General features: G+C 36.8%; 1 protein-coding gene across 1 annotated transcript in view; it reads left to right on the forward strand.

Moving 5' to 3' along the window:
• Positions 1-23,051, forward strand: part of LOC150076876 (spectrin beta chain-like) — an 800,006-nt gene that overhangs the window by 35,358 nt on the left and 741,597 nt on the right. Inside the window, exon 2 of the mRNA XM_090386889.1 lies at positions 3,121-3,269. Coding sequence (XP_090243015.1) covers positions 3,140-3,269 — 130 coding nt within the window. The 5' untranslated portion in view covers positions 3,121-3,139. The remainder of the gene's footprint in view (positions 1-3,120; positions 3,270-23,051) is intronic.

A 23,051-nucleotide genomic window follows, 5' to 3' on the forward strand; every position in this document is an offset into this window, starting at 1 on the left:
AAGAAAAAAAAAAAATCTTAAAAACGTCCTGTCTGCATGTGTGCAGAATTGGAATGTGTTGTGTACTCGTGTAAACAGGTACTCCCTCCTGACTATTAATGCAGGACGCAATCACCTTTTAGAAGCTTCCTCATGCCTCTATTGATGCAGTGCTGATTCCTTTTCCTTGGAGGCATGGAATTAGCTGCTGGTTCCATCTGGTCTGGACAGCATGGGAATGACACTTGCTATGACAAACGTGCACTCTAGCCATAGGGCACTCTAGCCCTATGTGGAAGGATTCCCTCCCCACTTTCCTCCATACTTTTCACCTGGTGGGACCTACCACCTTAATTCTGTGTCTACCTCTTTAACAGTCCTGTTCCTTTCCATTTGTCCCAAACTCAAACTGTCGCCCCGATACACCCTTTCAGATTGAGCAACAGGGGTGCCTTGATTTCCATGCACCCCACAGCTAAGAGGCCAGATGAACACAACACTACCTGCACAAAACCAATACTTACACTACACAATCTGGCCTTTACAGTGAAGTGTATGCATCACAGAGATGTTACGTGGAGTTGGGGGAGGACCCCCCCAGTGCCGCAAGACAATTAGCACTATCTTACTATGTCACAGTTAGCTGCTATACTCTTATGTCTACTGCAGTAAAATAGTTACAGTATAGTTTTAAACTCTTCTGGTCTCAGTCATCCAGAGTATAAGGCATTTATTTATTTTATTTATTTATGGATGGGCAGGATTAAGACTCCAAAAGAAATTTTTTATGCTGACCTTGAATTTCTGTAGATGGTAATTGTCAGGAAACATGAAAGGTATTCCACAGAATGTGGAAGGAAGAAGTAGAGGAGACAGCTCATTGACTTTCAGTTTGAATTCTCAGTGGAGGCTGACTATTAGGTGAATTGTCTTTAAATAAGAGCTTCTGTGTCTTTGAATGGATTGAGTAAGCTAAATGTTGATAGCATACCTTCTCTTGATATATAAATTTAAATTGAGGGTTTGATGATTGCAGGAAAGAAGTGTGAAAATTTGCTTTCGAGCTTTAGATGTTGAAAACTTATCTGGTGTTGTGGAAGTAGGTAGTTTGAAGGGAGAACTAGACAAATCCTTTGGGAAAAACAGTTTTATTCATCACTACTCTCTTAAAAGAGAGTAATTAAAAAGTAAGAAAGAAAGCATGTGGGGCCCCTCATGGGTGGCACTGTTGGTAATATCGCTGCCCCCACCCAAACTGGTCCCACAAGGTATTAGGTAATTGTTGTTAATGCAAAGCCAGCTCACTATAATTTTTGTACTGAGTTGAATTTAACATTTGAGAACAGAAGTAGTTATGGATATTCTGAGATGCCTTTATTAAGGCCAGTTTAAGAAAAATTTTATAATGGTGTATCAAAGTATTTTTGTAGTCTGCAGCCTCCAGGGTTTCCCCTATTGCCGCGATTTTTCCTGTAAGTTTTTAAGCCGGCCTGTGTGTGTATGGGGAGGTTTTTGTCTGAGTGTGTGTTTTGTTGTGTGTGTATGCCGGCACCTGGAGACTTTGCAGCCAGGAGGCAGGAACTCATATATCCTGCATCCTGACTCCCGTCCCTAGCCACGTGGAGGCGCCCCAGGGAGTCTAGCTTTCACTAAAGGAGGTTCTAGGACCTCTTTGGAGTAAAAAAAAAAAAAAAAAAAAAAAAAACCAACATTGTGCCTCGGTCTCTTGCAGGGCTCAATCCTGTCCAAGAGTGAGGAGCGCGAGAGGAAAAAAAAAAAAAAAAAAAAAACCTTGTGCCTCGGTCTCTTGCAGGGCTCAATCCTGTCCAAGAGTGAGGAGCGCGAGAGGAGGAGAAAAAAAAAAAAAAAAAATAAAAATAAAAAATAAAATAAAAAAATAAAAAAAATAAATAAATAAAAAAAAAAATAAAAATAAAAATAAAATAAAATAAATTTATAGCCAATGGCTTCAACCCAGTCCTTTAGGGCTATAACCAAGTTCAATGTTGTATTCTTACTTCTTGTGTTATTTCTCTGTCTCTTGCAGGGCTCAATCCTGACCAAGAGTGGGTTAGCAGTAACTAAGCACACAACAAAAAAAAAAAAAAAAAAAAAACATAAAATAACAATTCTTATTAAACAGGGTAAGGGTACTGTACTGTACTGTGCATATTTCTCTGCCTCTTGCAGGGCTCAATCCTGACCTGGAGAGAAATGGACGAGAAGCTTTAAAAAAAAAAAAAAAAAAAAAAAATTTTGCCAATGGCTTCAACCCAGTCCTTTAGGGCTATAACGAAGTTCATGTTGTATTTTTACTTCTTGTGTTATTTCTCTGTCTGTTGCAGGGCTCAATCCTGACCAAGAGTGGATTAGCAGCAACTAAGCACACACACACACACAAAAAAAAAAAAAAAAAAAAAGTGTTCAGTTGTTATACACGTAGGTCCTGAACAGTAGGGTGCATTGTTATATGTTTTCCTAAGTACATGCTGCTCACATTGGGCAGTGGAGAGACTCTCTCTTTACAGCCTCGTGTGTGAAGAGTGATTGGCATTTCCTGCCATTCCCTCTCCATTCACCAGCATAGTATCTATTTCTATGTGCACTAGTAACCGTATAATGGTGTATACTGGTATTTTGTGTTTCATTAATCTAAGGTCAAATCTTTGATTTGCTAGGTATCATGAATGTGAAGTATACGTATTTTTATTTGGCACACTCTTGACTATTATTTAGTGAAGAATGGCAGAGCTACTCTTAGGGAAAACAGACCAAATAAAACAGTTGTATTCATCACTAGACTCTTGAAATAGAGTAATTAAAAAGTAAGAAAGCATGTGGGGCCCCTCGTGGATGGCACTGTTGGAAGATTTGCTGCCCTCCCCACTGGTCTCTCAAGGTATTAGGTAATTGTTGTTAATGCAAAGCCAGCTCTGTAATTTTTTGTACTGAGTTGAATTTAACATTTGAGAACAGAAGTAGTAATGGATAGTTATGGATATTCTGAGATGCCTCTGAGATCATAACATAAACTGAAAATTATACTGTGTATTTATGCTGATATTAGAGGATTTATTTTATACTAGGTTGAAAAAAAAAAGTCAGATCTAAAAATAAGACCTTTTTTATTTTTAACTTCAGGAAATATAATTGAGCAGCTATGACAACTGACATATCAGTGGCAGTCCGGTGGGATTCTGGAACACAGCAGGAGTTAGAAGATTATGAGTATGATGGAGGCAACAGTTCTTCTCGCCTCTTCGAAAGATCTCGAATTAAAGCTCTGGCTGGTGAGTTAAAATGTCATTGATTTTTCCCTAGTTGTTGGATCTATATATGTTACTTTTTTGCATGTTAATATTGCTTGCAGTATTTTTGCAGATATTCTGTGAAATAAATGATGCCTTAAATGTATTAATATTAACTTAGATATCAGCAAGTTATAAATATGATAAAGCTTAATTAAACATTCCTGTGGAATGATGCTTAAATTTTTCGGTCTTCTTATATTTCCTATATCTTGTCTTCCTATAAGATGAAATAGTTTTTCACTTAAAAGGTTTGGTTCCATTTTTCTGTAATGTAAAAAATTTCTTGTTTAAAACATTTAAGCTTTTCAAATATTTAATCACTTGCCTAGCTCTTACAGCTGTCAGATCTGACTTTTTAAAATATTTATTTAATTGATTTTTGTACAGTTAACAAAACATGACAGCTATTAGAACCTCTAATACTATGTATGGGTTGAAGATTGAGAAGATGTGTAGGTACTTGCAATATTGAAGATCGAGAAGACACAAAGGTACTGTAATATTGACGATCGAGAAGACACAAAGGTACTGTAATATTGACGATCGAGAAGACACAAAGGTACTGTAATATTGACGATCGAGAAGACACAAAGGTACTGTAATATTGACGATCGAGAAGACACAAAGGTACTGTAATATTGACGATCGAGAAGACATGAAGATACCTGCAATTTTCTTTTCAATTTGCATCTGTGATTCAAATGCAAGTTCAGAAGAATATTTCCCATGGAAATATAGTCAGTCCTCATATAACAAGTGTTTACACTACACGAATTCGATCAAACATGATTTATAAATAGGGTAACGATATCGTATAGAACATAAACCGAATTCGCTTATGCACGATTCGCCTTTGTGTTGTCAAGAAATGGGAGTCGAACGTGGAATCACCCCAACTGAACGCAACACGATAGGAATGAAGAGAAGATTCTGAAAATGCATTTATGTTTTTTTATATCAGTGAAGGAGAAACATATTTCACCATAATAAAATAAAAACCCACACAATTCCAGCTATCGGTATTATTGCAAATGCAATTAGATCGAGTTTACTGCCAGTTTATAACAGATTCCACTAGCAGAAACGCAACTGGAAATTGTTTTTATTGTTTTATGGTAGTAACTTTCCCCCAGAAATGTGCTTTGTAAAATGTGAGGTGTTAATAGTGTATCTCTGCCTTTACGGTGTTGTTTATTCAGTTGCTACACGCACGCAGCTTTGTTTATGTGTATCAAGTGTGCCTCCTTATTTTGTAATTGTGCTTTATTCCCTAAAAATGAGCAAAGTACTTAAAAGGTGTGAAAAGGAAGCGTCCTGGTGAAGACACTGCAGATTCAGAGAGAAAAAGAAAAGCAATATCGATAAACAGAGGCGGACTGGGTCAAAAATTCTTACCCGGGAAAATCTGTACTGGCCTCGTACTAGTGTTTATGGCCAAAATCACACTGGCCTCCGGGCCACCAGGGTTTCCCTGGTAAGGCTTATGGCCAGGCTGCCTCTGTCGATAGAGAAAAAATATGAAATTGTGAAACGCTTTGAGCGAAATGAAAGATCATGTGATATTGCATGTGCTACAGGCCTAAATGAGGCAATGCCGAGAATTACAAAGAATGCAGAGAAAATAACTTTCATATCAGGAACAACTCAAAGTGAAATTAAAATCCATTAGATTAAGACACAAAGAATTGGAAGAGATGGAACGGCTGTCATCTGTTTGGATAGAAAATCAAACAAAAAACAAGTTTGCTTAAGTAGCAATATTTTATTACGTAATAGTCGTAATAAAATACTTATGTATTTTATTACGGTAATTTATTGTGTTTGATAATGTTTTGATTACAAATGTGTTCAATCTTGGGTGGTCGGCACCTAACCCTATTTTTCCCATAGGGCCTGTTGTTTATATTGCACGATTTTGCATTGCACGAGGGTTTCTAGGAACACAACTATCATGCTATACGAGGACTGACTGTATCTGTAGTAAGGGTTATGCAGCAGAAACTGAATGTCTCTGTGATAGGGAGCTAATTGAGTTTATAAGTGAGAAATCATTAATTAATCTCGCTGCTCCTTTGGATAGAGCCTAAATGGTTAAGAGAAATTTTGGGGCACCACCCTGAATGTGGGAACAGTATTTTGTAGTGGCCTCATACTAGGGTGGATTTATGTAGTCAGTAGCTGTTCAGAAGAATAGTAACATTAGGAGCAAAGTAGAGACCCTATATTTCTTGATGCAGGTCAGACAATATTGTAATATATTTGTCAAAAAAGGTTGTAAGTCAGAGTTATCCCCAGTAAAGATATATGCAAACTTGTCTATAAATTTGAATATTAAGATGAACATTGGAGCAACAGACTTTTTTTGAGAATTTCTGTAGGACAGGGTTTGCCAAACTAAAGGTGGAATGCCATGTGTTATCATTGGTAAAACTATGGAGAGGAATTTGTCAGTTGAAGAAGGTCATTAATATACAGGAGGAAAAGAGTGAGTGAAAGAACAGAACCTTGGGAACTCTAGAATTAGTTAGTGTCTCTGACCTTTCTATGGAACTTTGTGCAAAGATGAGTAATGCAAGCCAAAATATCACCAGTGGACCAATACTGACTGAATCCATATTAGCAATTGTTAATCAGATGGAGAGTTTCACAATAGTCAAAACATTTGTGTTTGTTGAATTTCTCCATTACTTTGGAAAGGGTTGAGGTAAGTGCAATGGGATGATTATTTAAAAGAATTTGTATGAATTCGACTAATTTGTACAGTTCATACAAATTCTTTCCAATTATCATTCTTTTGAAGAATTGATTTCCATTCGAATAAAAACAAGATTGTTCAAGAACTTTCATTTTTTTTATGATAGAAGACCAAGGAAGGCATTGAATGGAATTTGCTTAGTGCAAGAGGAGATTTACCATGATTACCAATACAAGAAAAGGAAAAGCAACTTGTTAATGTCAGCTTTATCCTTGGATGAACATTCTGCAGAATCATGAAGTTGTAGCAGAGTGGAAGTGTGGATGAACAGAAGTTGAGCCAATAGCTCTAGCAAGAGACCAGAAAGTTGGACAAGTATTTGGACAAGAGAATCAAGTTTTCTGCCCTTACCCCTTCTCAAAATAGACTTTGGATTTATTAATAAATTGTTACAACTGTTATAGGCTTCAAAGCAGGTAGAAATTGAAGCTGGAAATTTGGATACAGTTGTAAAATTATGCAAAGAATAGTTTCACTGACATGATCTATCAAATATTAAAGAGAAGCAGAAGATTTAAAATGCTGGACCAGGAGAGAGAGAATGAAACAGAAATAACTCAAAATCCTATTTCACACTTGTAATGCCAGATTACACAAGGAAGTGCCATGTGATAGAGGCTCCGTTAAGAGACTTTCACCAGTTTGAGATATGAAGTACCAAGAAGACAATTTTACATTAGCTGTGTACTTTGAAAGTTAGTGTGGAAAAGATTAAGAATGTTAGGTATATGGTTAGGATGTGCTATAGTAGGTAAATGAACAAGTTGTGTGCGGTCACTGGTAATAGCAAAAGTCAGTATTTTGACCATCCGAAACTGTGCTACTAGAAGACTGAAGCAATTTGGAGTTAGGAACATTAAAATCCCCAAGGAAAATTTGCATCACTCTTAGGAAAGTTGGATGCGAGAAAGTTTAATTTCAGAGAAAAAGTTAGTTTTGAGTGATTTCTAGAACTGAGTGAATAATAGACAACATGTGAATTTCACAAAATGGGTTAATAATATTTTGCACCAAAGGAGATCAAGAAGAGCAGAATCTAGATTAAGATATTTTTTACAAGGAATATCAGATCAGATGTGTGTGTGTGTGTGTGTGTGTGTGTGTGTGTGTGTGTGTGTGTGTGTGTGTGTGTGTGTGTGTGTATATATATATATATATATATTACTAATACTTTTGAAGCAAACAGGATCATTATAATGAATAATTAGGACAAAGATGAGTTTGGGGCAACTGATAATTGAAATTCTGACAGAAAAAAAAAGTGTTTTTTTTTTTTAAATGTTTGTTCCATTTACTTGACTATTCATGATATGTTGATGTAAAAAATTGGGTGTACAAATTTCTAATTTTATAGATATGGTATACCATATCTATGAATCACCAAGACCTCAAAGGAAAAAATTGAGAGATGTGAAGTCTGGTAACCCGGGTGACCATTTGACTGGGCTTCATCATCCTATCCACCTTTTTTTGGAGGTGTGTGTGTGTGGGGGGGGAGACTGTTCGAGGTAGTTTTGCAAAACCAATAAATAATGAGGTGGTGCTCCATCTTGTTGAAAGAACATGTTGATCCATTGTTGTAAAGGAACATCATCCAGAAAATCCATCAAGTAATTCTGTAGCATATGTAAGTACCCTTCACCAGTAATGCTGTTGTCAAAAAAATAAGGACTAATTATTTAACCATCCCATATTCTAGTCCACACCATAACTGGGGTCACTTTGCATATTAGCATTAGTAGAGGCATATGAAGCAAGAAAGCAAGCATATATAGCAGGGGTGGCTAGCTAGACAACCTTTGGGAGCCACAATAGTGGAAGGCATATTGGAAAGAGCTATATAATAAAACGCATACGTACTGCTCCATGAGCTGATGGCTCCATCTGTTGTGCGTAGCATCTTGTGATAAAATGCTTTAGAAGTACTTGTGGTTAAATCAGATTTTTACAGTGCACGACTTAATTTTTGTGAACATTATTACTTTCTTTTTTAAGTGAGACCCTTTAAAAGTTATTATGCTGTCTGAAAAACATAAATATGAAGACGAGAATAGGGGATTTAAGGTAGAGTGGGAGGAAGAGTTTGTATTGTGGAGAGAAATGGTAAACCGGATTTGTCTTTTGTGTCAAGTAACATTTTCACAGTTTGAGGCCAGTAATCTTAAGCACCATTAAGAAATGAATCATAGTTCTTTCACCCAACAATTTCCTGCTGGTTCCGTGTTATGGCAAACTAAAATATTGTCTTTAAAAGAAAAATTTAATAGTCAAACCAAGGTTATGTCAGTGTTTATTGATGAGGCAAATGTAACAGAGGCTGGATTTATTTTGGCCTTCTATATCACTAGGGCAAAGCACCCCTCCATGGAAGGAGAGTTCATTAAGAAAAATATTGCTGAAGTAATTTCAGTTTTAGATCCAGAAAATAGAAAACTGCACAAAATGATTCCACAAATCTCTGCATCCAGACATACAGTGGAAAGACGAATTTCTGTGATCAGCACTGACATCATAAATAACTTGCAACATGATTTAAAGAATTGCTCAGTACTGAGTCTGGCCTTGGAGGAATCTACAGACATCGAAGATAAACTACAACTAGCCATATTTATTTATTTTGTAAATAAATGTGGCTAGTTGTAGTTTATCTTCGATGTAGATTCCTCCAAGGCCAGACTCAGTACTGAGCAATTCTTTAAATCACGTTGCAAGTTATTTATGATGTCATTACCTGGTGTAATATCATCACTTTGCTTAAAGTAGCATTAAGTTGTAAGAACACGTGTACTCTCCATACCAGAACCACATAGTATTGGCTGATGTGACAGTATGGCAGCCATTTCTCTGTATGGATGCTATACCTTGACCTCTGCTTAAATTTTTTCACACTGAATGGTTGCCACCAGCATAGTATTTTTATACCTTTCACATGGATTGATATACATTGGCAATGTTGCCAACCTTCCCACTGGCATGAAGTGAAAGCAGAGGATTTGTTTGTCACACAGTAACTGGACTTGGTTGAAATATGGTGTACTTGTGCCAAAAATGCATTTCATGAAATCCTTAAGGACTTTAATTATGTGCTCTCTCTCTCCCTCCCCCCCCCACCCCTTCCTGTCACTTATACTCTAATATAAAATATATAAAATACAGTGGATTCCGGTTATTTGGGCCACCGGTTAATCGGGGCAGCCGTTTATTTGGGGCAAATCGTAAAAAACAGAAACCAATCGAGAAAATAGCCAGGGTTTACTTCGCTTAATTGGGACAGCATGCCGTTTAATCGGGGGAGACTGCAGCACTGGAGATTACCCTACGATTGTCTCTGACAGTACCACGTGGTTCGGTCGAAATTCTGGAGGTCACAACCATAAAACAATTAGCAGTCACCTGTTTATTGGGCTTTTCTGTTAGTGAAATCTGTCATAAACGGACAGTAAACTCAATCTTACTGAATTTGCGATAATACCGACAGCTGGAATTCTGTGGGTTATTATGGGTGAAATGTGTTTACACTTCCATGAAATCTTCAATCATATAAAAAAATTAATTTTCAGATCTTCTCTTCATTCCTATTTTTAAAGCTTTGTAACTCGTTACTCTATTCTCACTTGCACATATTGTTACTTGCAATTTGTGTGTGCCGTGTTCTTTGTTATTGATTGCTTATCTTTTTACTGTTTTAAATTTTAACCTCCACCCACAAATGTCAGTGAACAGAAATGTCAACTAGTTTGTATGTACATATTACAATACGTATTAATTATTCCGATTATCATGTATATTCTTCCGATTTTCAGGTATCATTTAATTTTTTAATTGGTAAGGTAATAAAGGGTAAATTTGTGCTTAATATATCTTTGCTTTTATAGCCTGTGGATAATATTCCTCCTATTTTCGCTAATTAGAATTGCTGTTTAATAGAATTAAAATTCAATTCACAACGTGATTACAATGACCGGCGCTTACTACACATCGTATAGTGAACGGTACTTTACTATGTTGAGTTCATCGTAACATGATTTGATTGTACAGTGAACCAATTGTAAAGGGAGGGGGGGTATATTGTATTTTTAACTATTTACGTGAAACTTCAGATAATTGGGGCAGCCGCTTAATCGGGCCAAAATGCACTAGTCCCGATGTGTCCCAAATAACTGGAATAGACTGTATTTGAAAAATATTTCAAATATTTTATATATTTGAAACATATCATTTCAAATACATCTGTTGTCTTCATATCTGCCTGCTTACATGTAACAACTCAATCAACTCTGAATGGAAGGATTTTCATCAAATTTTATATTTAGTTATTTTAGAAAGATTTGTTGAACGATTAGCTTACTCAGTCCATTCAAATTCTTAAATGCCTCAATCAAATCTGCTTGAATGTGCCTTTTTGGACACTTCAATTTGCAAAATGGAAGTCTTTTTTAGTAAGAATACTCTTGTTTTTCTCACTATTCTTATTGCCCTTCTCTGCACCATTTTCAACAGATCTTTATTCTTTCTAAAATGAGACTTCTAGACTTGTATTTAGTATTCAAGATGTGGCCCAACCATTTTCTTATACAATGGGATAATCACCTCCTTAATTTTTAGTTCTCTCACTTCATGGACGATCAGTTAGCAATTTTCCTGTATATCACTGAGCTGTCCTAGTAGCCTGTCTGCATTGCTGAGACATTTTCATGCCTGACTGCACAATACCCCAGTTCATCATCTTTGTTTTCCACTATTTCCACTACCCTCAGTATGGCACTACATATTTGATATGTAATTCTGGGCTTACTGCTACCCATATGCAGCCTTGCATTTGTCAATGTTAAACTTCATTTGCCACTTCTCAACTTACCTGCCTAATTTTTCTATCTTGTTTTAGTAGCATTCCCTGATTACTAACCTTCACATCATCTGCAAACTTGGCCATTAAGCCTGATATGCCTTAATCAGTATCATTAATAATTGTTGAAAACAACAGTGGGCCCAGTACTGAACCCTGAGAGACTCTATTGATAATACTAGTCTAAAAAGAGCAGTGTCCATTGATAATAACCATCCTCTTTCCCACTCAGCTATCCTTTTATTCATAACAGTAACTTGCCCATAATGTCACAATGCTCCACTTAAAAAGCTTTTCTGAAATCTAACGATATCCTACCACTGTTAATCTAATAGCTTTCAAGCGTGCACGAGCCAAAGCACGTTACATTTGCCGTCAGAATCAAAAGGAATCGTGGATCCGTTTTACATCATCTATTAACCAGTCTACCAACTCTAAGGTAGTCTGGGATAAAATCCGAAAAATGAAGGGAAAATATACATCCTACCCTTCATCGATCCTAGACTATAATGGATGCACTATTGTAGAGCCCACTGCAATAGCCAATGCCCTTGGGGAAACATTTTCAAACATCTCTTGGATATCATCCTATTCCCCAGAGTTTCTGGTCCTGAAACATAAAAGAGAAAAAGAGGCACTAAATTTCACACAGAAAGGCTTTTTCCCCTACAACCTGCCTTTCACTCTGCAGGAACCAAAAAGAGCTCTCTATCATTTCAAGGCAAGTGCTGTTGGACCAGATGGCATCCATTATGAAATGCTTAAACATCTGTCACCTGCATCTTTGGATCGCCTCTTGTTCTGTATAACAGAATCTATATAAAACAGCAATTTCCGGATTCCTGGCGCATGGCATTTGTGCTTGCATTTGCGAAGCCAGGAAAGGAGCCTAAACTCCCTACTAATTACCGTCCTATAGCTCTGACTAGCTGTCTGTGCAAAATTCTGGAGAGAATGGTTAATTTTCGATTAAGGTGGTATTTAGAATCGAATGATCATCTCACCAGCATCCAGTGCGGCTTCCGAAAAAAACAGATCAACTCTTGATCACTTAATTAGACTGGAAACATCCATCTGGGATGCTTTTCTAAAACGCGAACATTTGGTGTCAGTGTTTTTTGACATGGAGAAGGCTTATGACAACTTGGAGATTTGGCATTTTAAAAGATTTGCTTGGTCTTAGAGGGCATCTCCCCATTTTTATAAAAAACTTTTTAGCCAATCGATTTTTCCAAGTCTGTGTGGGATCCTCACTCTCTCGTCCCTTCTGCCAAGAGGAGGGAGTACCACAAGGATCAGTTTTAAGTGTCACGCTTTTCGCCATCAAAGTAAATTCTATCACAGAACAGCTTCCTCCAACTGTAAACAGCGCCCTCTATGTTGATGACTTTAGCACATTCTGTCAGTCATGCAACATGAGGGTTATTGAAAGACAACTGCAACAAGCCATCAATCGCCTTAATTCCTGGGCACTTGCAAATGGCTTCAGGTTCTCACCGGAGAAGACCGTTTGCGTACACTTTTGTCGTAAGCGTAATCTTCATCCTGAACCTGAATTAAGGCTCGGACAAAATGCTATTCCAGTAGTGTCAGACACAAAATTCTTGGGACTTGTGTGTTTGATAAAAAGTTGACCTTTTTAGAACATATTCGTCAACTTCATATAAAGTGCACGAGGGGACTAAATATTCTTCGCTCTCTCTCATCTACGTGTTGGGGAGCAGACAGGTGCACCCTACTACGTATTTATCGTGCACTTGTACGTTCCAAATTAGACTACGGGGGCCTAGGTATACTTCTCAGCCAGAGACAGTGTCCTTCGATGGCTGGACCCTGTCCACCATCAGGCTATCCGTATTGCTACTCGAGCATTTCGAACATCTCCTGTCCAGAGCTTATACGTCGAAGCAAACGAACCACCGTTATCCCTTCGACGTAAGCAGTTGTCTTTAAACTATGCTGTAAAGTTGAAATCCCTGCCAGACCATCCTACGTGGACATCCGTTTTTGAGCCACGTTGGGAAAACCTGTACAATATCCGTCAGACTGCCAACCGACCTTTTGGTATTCGTGTCCAAGAGCTACTCAGAGAGTTTAACATCATGGTAGACAAGGTTGCACAAACAACAAAAGAAACTCTTCCACCCTGGCATGCTCATACCCCATCGTGCGACTTTTCCCTTAAGAAATGGGTAAAGCCTGATACTCCATCATCTGTCTACCAGCAGCTGTATTCTGCACACCGAGCTGAGCACTCTGACTTCCTGCCGGTTTACACAGACGGCTCGAAGTCTGAATCATGCGTAGGATCTGCTGTTGTCTTTCCGGACACTATAATATCTCAGCAGATTCTTCCTGAATCCAGCATATACACTGCAGAGCTATAGAGTTAGCCTTGGATCACATTCGAACTTGTCAATGCCAAAGGTCAATAATATATTCTGATTCTTTGAGTGTATTATAGGCTTATCTTTGAGACAACTCTCATACAGTTCTCTGTCGGGTTCAGCAGAAGATACATTCTCTTCATGAATACAAGTTTGATATCCGCTTCTGCTGGATTCCTAGCCATATTGGGATAAAGGGAAATGATTTGGCTGACACTGCAGCCAAATCAGCAACATCCACTAATGATCGTTGCCTGGCAGTCCCCTATACAGACTACAGGCAAATAATACGCAACAGGATAGATTCCCAATGGCAAGAACTATGGCATAGAGAGAGAACAAATAAATTATATCAAATAAAGCCTTTAATAGAAACTTGGCAGTCCAGTCTGCAGAGGAATCGGAGCGAGGAAGTTCTTGCTCGACTCCGCATAGGTCACAGTCATCTGACACATTCGTTTCTGCTGAGGGCAGATGACCCTCCTATGTGTGAGTCTTGCGACACCATTTTATCAATAAAGCATATTTTAATAGATTGAGTCAATTTTACCCATTTTCGCAATATATATTTTACCGCTTTTACTCATCCGACTGAGCCTTATACACTCAGTCAAATTTTATCAGACAATGACCACGTGTCAGCAGTTTTTAAGTTTTTACAAGCCATTAAAATATATACACATATATAAATTGGATCACTTTTAAACTTATACTGCCTTATACAGTTGGTCGTCGACTTACGACCGACTTCTGTTCTGACTGACAGGTCGTAAGTCGATCTGGTCGTATGTCGGCCATATATTTATTAACAGTATTTTTTAACCTTTCTAATCTTTTTATCATCTTTATAATTTATTTTTATAATCTTTTAAATTTTTATCATCTTTTATTTTTCATTTTAAATACAGTAATGTTTTCATCTTTTATTTAGATACTGTACATACCTTTGTTTCTACGCCTAGGCTATCTCTCTCTCTCTCTGAGGTTAAATTCAAACGTTCTCTACATTTTAATTGGTTTATTATTCATACTGTTTATAAAAAAAACAAAACTACAATCTATAATTATATTGTGCATAATGTGAAAAATAATACTGTACATAATGTACTGTAAACACAAAAATACAATCTAAAATTAATGTAAAAATTAATACAAATGAAATTTACAAAATCAATTTTTAATCTTTGCTTGTGCTGGGTTGTGCATTGTCAGGGTCATGTTCTTGGGTTGAGGTAGGAGTTGTTTATTTATAAGAGACATTATGCAAAGCAAATCTTTTTTTAAAACGCTTAAACCACCCAGTACTAGCCTGAAAATCTTCTGCGTAATAGTCTCCGGCACGTGATTTTAAATTCTGAAACAAACTTCTAGCCTTTGCTTGCACTGTGTGAAGACTCATGGGTGTATTTTTTTCTATTAAATCTTCCATCCACACAAACAACAACTTCTTCATTTCATGGATGGGTTCCTGTCGTTGTTTGGTTAAAATTGTAGACTTAATAGGTGCAGAAACTTTCACAGCTTCCCGAATTCTTTCTTTGTCCTTAAGTATCGTCGATACCGTGGAATGTGATAACTTCAAGTCACGTGCTATCGTATTCACTTTCTTTTCGCCTTCATACTGCTGGATAATTTTCATTTTACACTCTAAATCAATAGTTTTTCTTGACTTCTTAGCTGGCCTATATGTAGATGAAGGCATTTTCCTTTTACTAAACATTTTATGCGTATTTCAGTAGAATTTTAATTAATACACCACACGCAACAGATGCTTGAAAGCGACTGGGTGTATGTGCCTGGTGCTGTCCTCAGGCCTCCCGTCATGGATGTGCCTCCTCACCTGGGTTATGGGTGCCCTCAGTAGTGACTTCCTGATTTATTATTTTTTTTGTGGTCGTAAGTGCGGCCGGTCGTAAGTTGCATAGGTCGTAAGTCGACGACCAAGTGTGTATATATATATAAATAACAATTTGACGAGGTAACCTTTTTAAAGGTTACCAGAATTTATCTTTGTTGATATTTTAATATTTTCTTGGCGCAGTATAACTTTAGTCGTTTTTGCACCAATAAAAATCAAAATCAAATCAAATCAAATCTGAAATCTAAGTATATGATGGCAAAATTAATTTTTGTATCCAGTTCCTTTGTTACTGCAAACTTTAACACTAAGCCTGATATACCTTCATCAATATCATTGATAAATATACAACAGTGGACCCAACACCGAACCGTGTGGGACTCCACTAATAACATTAGTACACGAAGAGCAGCATCCATTGATTACCACCCTCTGTCTTCTCCCACTTAACCAACCTTTTATCCATTGTAGCAACTTACCCTTAATACCATTCTGCTCCAATTTGTACAGTAGTCTTCCATGCACAACAGTGTCAAAAGCTTTCCTGAAATCCAAGTATATGATATCAAAAAAAAGTGATGAAAATGCGAATTGTTGCTAACCACTTTGTCCTTTATCCTCAAATTGGTTAGCACCAATTTAGAAATATTTAGGTCACTTTGAACATACTGAAACCAACCAAAAGTAATGGGACACATACTGTAGGACACTGTTTAACATTCTGCAAATTTTCCAATTAGGTTTATTTATTCCAAGAAGAATGCAGTTAACACTTTTTCAAAATTACAATGCTTTATCTTTCTTTTTATCCATGTATTTTCAAATGTACAGTGCAGGCAAAAAAAACTGCATCACTTTAAAAAAGTAACATTTGTAGTGAAATGTATAAGATATTGTTTGATTACAGTCCATTTTGTTTCTCAAAAAGCAAAAGTATTGCTTCTGTTGCATCAGACAGAAATTGCAAGGTATTACATCAGCAGTTTCTTTAAATACAGCATTGGAAGGGTATGTACATTCATTAGTATCCTGTTTTGCAGAGGTGTAAGCATGGCTGCATATGTTTAGTTGACACCAAGAAACTGTCGTATGTAATCAGATTGGTCAGACATGATGAGACTGTTCCTTAACAAATCCATTCTGTAAGTACCATATAACTGCATTTATTGTCTAGATCAATGACGTCCAACCTTTTCCCATACAGGGGCTATATTCGAAGTTAGATTTGTTTTGTGGGCCGCACTGAGTGATTCGAGGGAAAAATGTGTTACATTTTTTCATATTTTGTTACATGTAAAAGAAAGTTTCTATTTTCATGTTACTGTTTTATATTTTCAGGCTACATATATAAAAAAAAATGCAAATCCCAACAATTATGTGCAACAAATCTGTCAGTGATTTATTTTTTAGATTTTATTAAAATTATAAAAATATGACTGACTTTTTTTTTTTTTTTAAATACCTTACTTTTGCTTTTAAATTCTCACTTTACAAAGTTTACAACCTCAAAAGGATCACTGCTTTTCAATATTGAGATAAATAAATATAATGATACATCTAAAATTGAAAATATTCAAATATTTTATTTAAATAAAATATGCAATAAAATTTACTAAACAAAACTAACATTTAATGAGATGATTTAGGCTGGATGTTTTTAGATAATTGTTCAAAATTTGCGACACAAATTCTCAATACGGAATGAAGGTGGTCATCTGTTATTCTATTTCTTTTTAAATATTTATTTGATTTTATGCGTGAAAAAAAATTGCTGGCAAAACATACATTGATCTGAACAAAGTAGCCATTTTCATGACATTTTATTTTATTAACGGAAAATCTTCAGATGGGAGAGCCTTGTAGAATTCAAGTACGCGTAGTTTATTTTTGCTGTCAATATACAGGTAATCCTCTTATAACACGGTAATCAGGTTCTTATAAAATCTTGTGCTCCTTTTGAACTTTGGACTCCTTTCAGTCGAAGACTCTGCATTCAAAAAATAAGATTCTGATTGCTAGGCTAATTTTATGCCTTTCTGTATACTTTTTAGTGTAAAATTCGGAACTTCAGAATTTTCATTTGCACTATCATCCTTTGAATTGATTTGCCTCCAGTACCATTTCCACCAAATCCACTTTGCCAGCCTCTTTTTCTACCAGTAATTCTTGAACATCTTCGGTAATCATTCTTTTTTTTTAGGAGCATCAGCAACTAAGGCCATGTTACTCTGTGTATATTGTCTATAAATTGCATGTGTTCTGTGGTCGATCTTCTATTTTGCTGGATAAAAAACAGATTTCCAGGTTGAAAAACCATGCTAACCTCGCCTGAGACTGACTAACTCAGCTACGTTGTGAAAAATACCCATAAAAATTCCTCCCGTCATCGGTGGGATTTGAATTTATATCTTTTCCACCCAATGTGGAGAGGATGGCTATTCTACCAAATGTGCTATCCATGAGGGCTTCAATAGTCATATCACCAAAACCTTCCCCTCCTACCGACTTAGAAAGTTCTACTTTTGCACCAATTCCTTTTTCTGCCAGTTTGATCATATTCCCTGAATGAACTGACTGTGGCCATACATTTTTCCATACTAATTTAATGTTGACTGTTTTACTTCATTGAGTGTATGATTCTGATACAGTCCACAATTGAAAAATGTTTCCATGCCTCCATCCCTTCAATTCGAAATAAATTTTTTCCAAAATCTCCATCCCTTCAATTCAGAATAAATTTTTTCCAAAATCTATTGTAACGATTTTCTGATGTAATGAGTTTCAAAGGTAGATATAATTCCTTGATCTAATGGCTGAATTAAAGAAGTTGTAATAGATCGTAGGAACATTACTTCAACAAGTACAGGTCAATGTTGCAAAAAAGTCGTGAGTTAAATTTGAAAGTGTCTGCAATTCTGCCCAGACAAGATAGGAGGGAGTAAATGATGTGAGTCTTGTCAATCAATTCGGAACTGGAGGAAATGTGCAAGGCTCAAGGGGTAGAATTTTTTTCAGTGTGGTCTGTGCTTGTTAACAGGAGAGACTGCTTCTACAGGGATGGGATACCCTTAAATAGAAAGGGTGCAAGAATATTTGCTGATGCCATCCAGGCAGTGCTAGGTGGGTCGGAAAACCTCTAGCTTGGGAGGATTCACAGACTAAAAGGTTAAAAGTAGGCAGAGGTGAAGGTGATTCTCGCACAACTTCTATTAGAATAAGTAGTGACCTGGAGCGAGGGGTGCTGGGGGTTTCAGGGACTGATAGCAGACATCATGAAACAGGTGGGTATATGGGATGTGTCAGGGTAACTAGGAATAGGTGCATGTATAGTAAATAAATTTGATGAATTTGAAGTGTTGGTCAAGACATCAAAGACAGATTTTGTCGGGATATCAAAGACGTGGTGTCACACTGATATTAGGAATGCAGAATTAGAATTTGGGGAGTATAATGTGTACAGAAAGGATAGATAGGAAGGGAGGAGGTGTCATGCTGTTAATTAAGAAAAACATAAAATCAAAGGAAGTGCATCCAGTTGATATAGATGAACAGTGCACTGTTGAGTCAGTTTGGTGTGACATAAGCACTGCGAAAGCAAAAATAAAAGTAGGAGTGTGTTATAGGCCTAATGACTCGAATGAGTACAATTAACAATTGTACAGAGAAATAGTGCGCTAGTAACTCAGAATGTCTTATAATAGGGGATTTTAACTTAACAGATATTGACTGGAACTTGTGGGTTGGTCACTCACACACTAGAAAGACTTTTGTGGATTTATTGGATGATTGTTTTCTGCAGAAGCATGTTTGAGAGGCAACCAGAGAGGGTAATACTCTTGATCTGGTTATCAGCAGTCATCATTCGTGTATTAAGAATTTGCAGATAAAGGAACCACTAGGTGGCAGTGATCACAGTGTACTGATGTGGGATTTACTTAAAGATATAATTCCATTAGGGGTAAAAGAAAGAGTTTTTGCTTCCGTAAAGGTGAGTACAGTGGTCTCAGACACTTTTTAAATTCTGTACAGTGGGATCAACTGACGATGTTACCAACAGTAAATTCTAAGTGGGAAGCATTCAAGGAATTAATCATGGAAGCTATTAAAAGTTTCATACCTATTAAGAAATATTGTTGAAGGTTTTGGCCTAAATGGTTATTAAATGAACTAATGAGACTCGTGACAGAGAAGAAAAATTCATGGGATGCATATAAATTATCTAGTGACTCAGAAGCCTATGGCAGATATAAGCTAGTCTGTAATCAGGTCACAAAGGAAGTTAGGCAGGTGAAGGCAGATTACGAGAAATCTTTGGCAAAGGAAGCTAAGAAAAACAGCAAGGATTTCTTTGCTTATATAAACTCTAAAAGGAAGGGGATGAATCTGATTGGTCCACTTGATATCGATGGTTCGACTGTTGATGATCTTGCTCAGATAGCAAACAAACTGAATGAGTATTTTGCATCTACATTTACCACACGAGTAGTTAAAGTTTGAAAATGGCAGAAGATGTCAAATTGTAGCAGGGTGCTTAATGATTTTGTAATAACTGAGAGCAAAGTAGAGGAGAAATTGTTGAAGTTAAACATAAGAAAGGCACCTGGGGTGGATGGGATCTATCCAGTTATATTAAAGGAGGCAGCAAAGCAACTTATCAAACCCTTAGCCATAATTATGAGAGCATCCTTGGACTCAGGGGGAAGTCCCCACGGACTGGAGATGTGCAAATGTATCCCCAATTCACAAAGGGGGATCGAAGGGTGACACGAGTAATTACAGACCAGTTAATTTAACTTCTGTTCCAGGTAAAATAATGGAGTCACTGGTTAAAGATGCATTGCAGGATCATCTAGACAAGACTGCAGCAATAATTTAGACAGCATGGTTTGTTAAGAGAAAGTCTTGTCTGAAAAATTTGATAGGATATTATGATGTGGTTACAAAAAATAATTTTGGTATCATATATTTGGATTTCAGGAAAGCTTTTGACACTGTTGCGCATGGAAAACTATTGTAAAATTGGAGCAGAATGGTATTAAGGGTAAGTTGCTACAATGGATAAAAGGATGGTTGAATGGGAGAAGACAGAGAGTGGTAATCAATGGGTGCTGCTCTTCATGGACTAATGTTATTAGTGGAGTCCCACAGGGTTCGGTGTTGGGTCCACTGTTGTTTGAAGTTTGCAGGTGATACAAAGGTTGGCAGGGTTTTTAATGACAGTAATGGCAGTGTGCTACTGCAACAGCATCTAGAAAATTTGGGCAGATGGGCTAAGAAGTGGCAACTGAAGTTTAACCTTGACAAATGAAAAGTACTGCATATACGTAGAAGTAACCCCAGAGAAACGTACCAACTGTGTGGTACTACACTTAAGGTGGTAGAAAATGAAAAAGACCTGGGAGTAATTGTTCAGTCAGATATGAAGTTTTCTGAGCAATACAGACAGGCTGCCAGGGCAGGTCATGGGGTTTTGTCAATGATATATAGGAATTTTGCTAGCAGGGAAAACGAGGTGATTGTCCCTTTGTATAAGGCAGTGGTCAGGCAATGGTCTGGAGGCCTCATTTTAGGAAGGATGTAGATTTGCTTGAGCATGTACATAGAAGGGAACAAGATTGGTGAGGGGAATGAAGGGATCCTCTTACCAAGAGAAGCTTTAAGTTCTGCAAATTGCAGTGGCTGGAGACTAGGCACCTGCATGGTGATCTGATTGAGGTGTATAAGGCCTTGAATGGGTTGAGCACGCTGAATTCTGATTGGATTCTTCCACTTGTTCAGATTATGAACCTAAGGGGGCATAAATTCAAATTAAGAAAAGACAGATTTAGAATAGATGTGCGGAAATTTGCCTTTAGCCAGTATCATTGTTCGTTTCTCTTTACATGTTTTTCCACAACTTTTAACAAAGTTTAACAAATTCATCATCATTAAATGGTTTACTTTCAAAAGCAATCAAATGTGCAACTTGATCACTGCCACTGACAGCATATAAATTTATTGACTGATACATCTTCAGTGTGTTTTGTTGTTTTCTTAATTAGTTTGTAACTCTGAAGATTTTTTTTCCTTTGCAACACTCCTTTATGTTGATCATAAGATTTATGCTTGAAATCATAGTGTCGTTTTAAATTATATTCTTTACAGTCTCCTTACACATCAAACACTGAGTTTTCGTCATACTCAATGAAGAAATAGTCTTCAGTCCACCTTTGATCAAAAACCCGACACTCCAAATCGATTTTCCTCTTTTGGAACATTTTTATGGATGATTTTTTTAATTCAATACAAATTAATAATAATTCAATACAATGAACAAGTTTTATCAAAATAGTAGAATATCACAATATGAAAAGATCGATAGGTACATAACTGTATTTAGCGTACATGACTGAACTGAACCACATGCAAACGTTTGAGACAGTCGACTCTCTAAAATGCTGTTTTAGTTCACTTTCCGTGCAGGCTGTATAAAAATTATTCGTGGGCCGGATCTAGCCAGACACCACTGGTCTAGATTGTCCTGAATTCTTCAACTAGTGACTAATTATTTATCCTGAAACAGAAGTCCAACTTACAGGTCTCTAATTACTCACTTCTCCCTTTGTGAATTTGGAATACATTTGCATATCCCAGTCCATAGAAGGTGCCCCCATTTACACATCTCGATTTTATAGGAAAAAGAGTTGGTTTGCAGTAAGATTAGATTTAACCTTTGTCTGAGGAGCACTATTAGAAAACCACTTAAGCTGAGAGAGAGAGAGATGGGGGGGGCTTCTTGCTCATTCATAAGTGAAAGAAGACAGGGTGATAATTAATGGACATTATTCAGAGTGGACTAATGTAAAGAGCAGGATCCCTGCAGGTTCAGTGTTAGGATTGTTTCAGATTTTCTTGATTTTGATGAAGGTATATGGGGAAAGCTGTCAGTTTGTTTCTAAGGTAACTTGGATGATAAACAATCAGGACCTGGATATGCTGATTTAGAATGACAGATCAGCTACACTCAAGGGCAGAACTTGGAAGTGGGGAGTACGTGTATGCACACACACACACACACACACACACACACACACACACACACACACACACACACACACACACACACTTTTTGATGTATTGGAATGTGCATATTACTTTAATTATAAATACATATAGTAGAATCTTAGAATCTCACACATCTCCAGTATGGAGTTATCTGATGGGTGTGAAGAAAAATATACAGTAAATAACATGATTTTTAAAATTATTTATTATTGGGAGACATGATACCACCAGATGTAGTTGTATGAAAAGTACATAAAAAAAAGTGCGCAGTTTAGTTTTTGGTTAGCAGCAAATAAATGATTAGTAGTAAACAATAATTTAAAATAAATAAACTGTATACTAGTACTCCCTTTTTGCCTCCAACATTTCCTTTGTGATGAAATATATTTACAATAATTCCACCTTTCTAGAATGTTTCTTTGCATAGAAGTCCAACACTTCTTTTTGTGTCAGTTGATATATTTTTTTTGAATATGGAATAAGGCCAATCCCACCAGACTTCTACCTTGCCCCCATTGTACTTATGTTTTAATTCTTTGAAGGATAGAAAAGCTTTATTCAGTGAAACAAGTTGTTACAGGAAGTATGGCTAATATATTTAAGTTTCATAATATTTGGTTATGATTGAAACAAGAATGGAATTCTTGACCTCAAGACTGACAGTGTTTCCATGCTTTCAGGACACACTGATTTTTCCGAAACTGAGCCCAGAGCTCAAATTGTCTTCTGACAATGTTTTCTATGTCATATCTTCACCATAAAATTTTAGTGCAGCAATATTTGATCAAAAGACGAAGTACTTTTCATTTCTTTTTTTCGGTATAACAAATTGTGATAACTTTTTTTTTTTATGTAAACCCCAAACACAAGA

Source organism: Mastigoproctus giganteus, chromosome 12, assembly GCF_048544385.1.
Source record: "Mastigoproctus giganteus isolate SK-2022 chromosome 12, ASM4854438v1, whole genome shotgun sequence".
In the NCBI taxonomy this organism is placed as follows: domain Eukaryota; kingdom Metazoa; phylum Arthropoda; class Arachnida; order Uropygi; family Thelyphonidae; genus Mastigoproctus; species Mastigoproctus giganteus.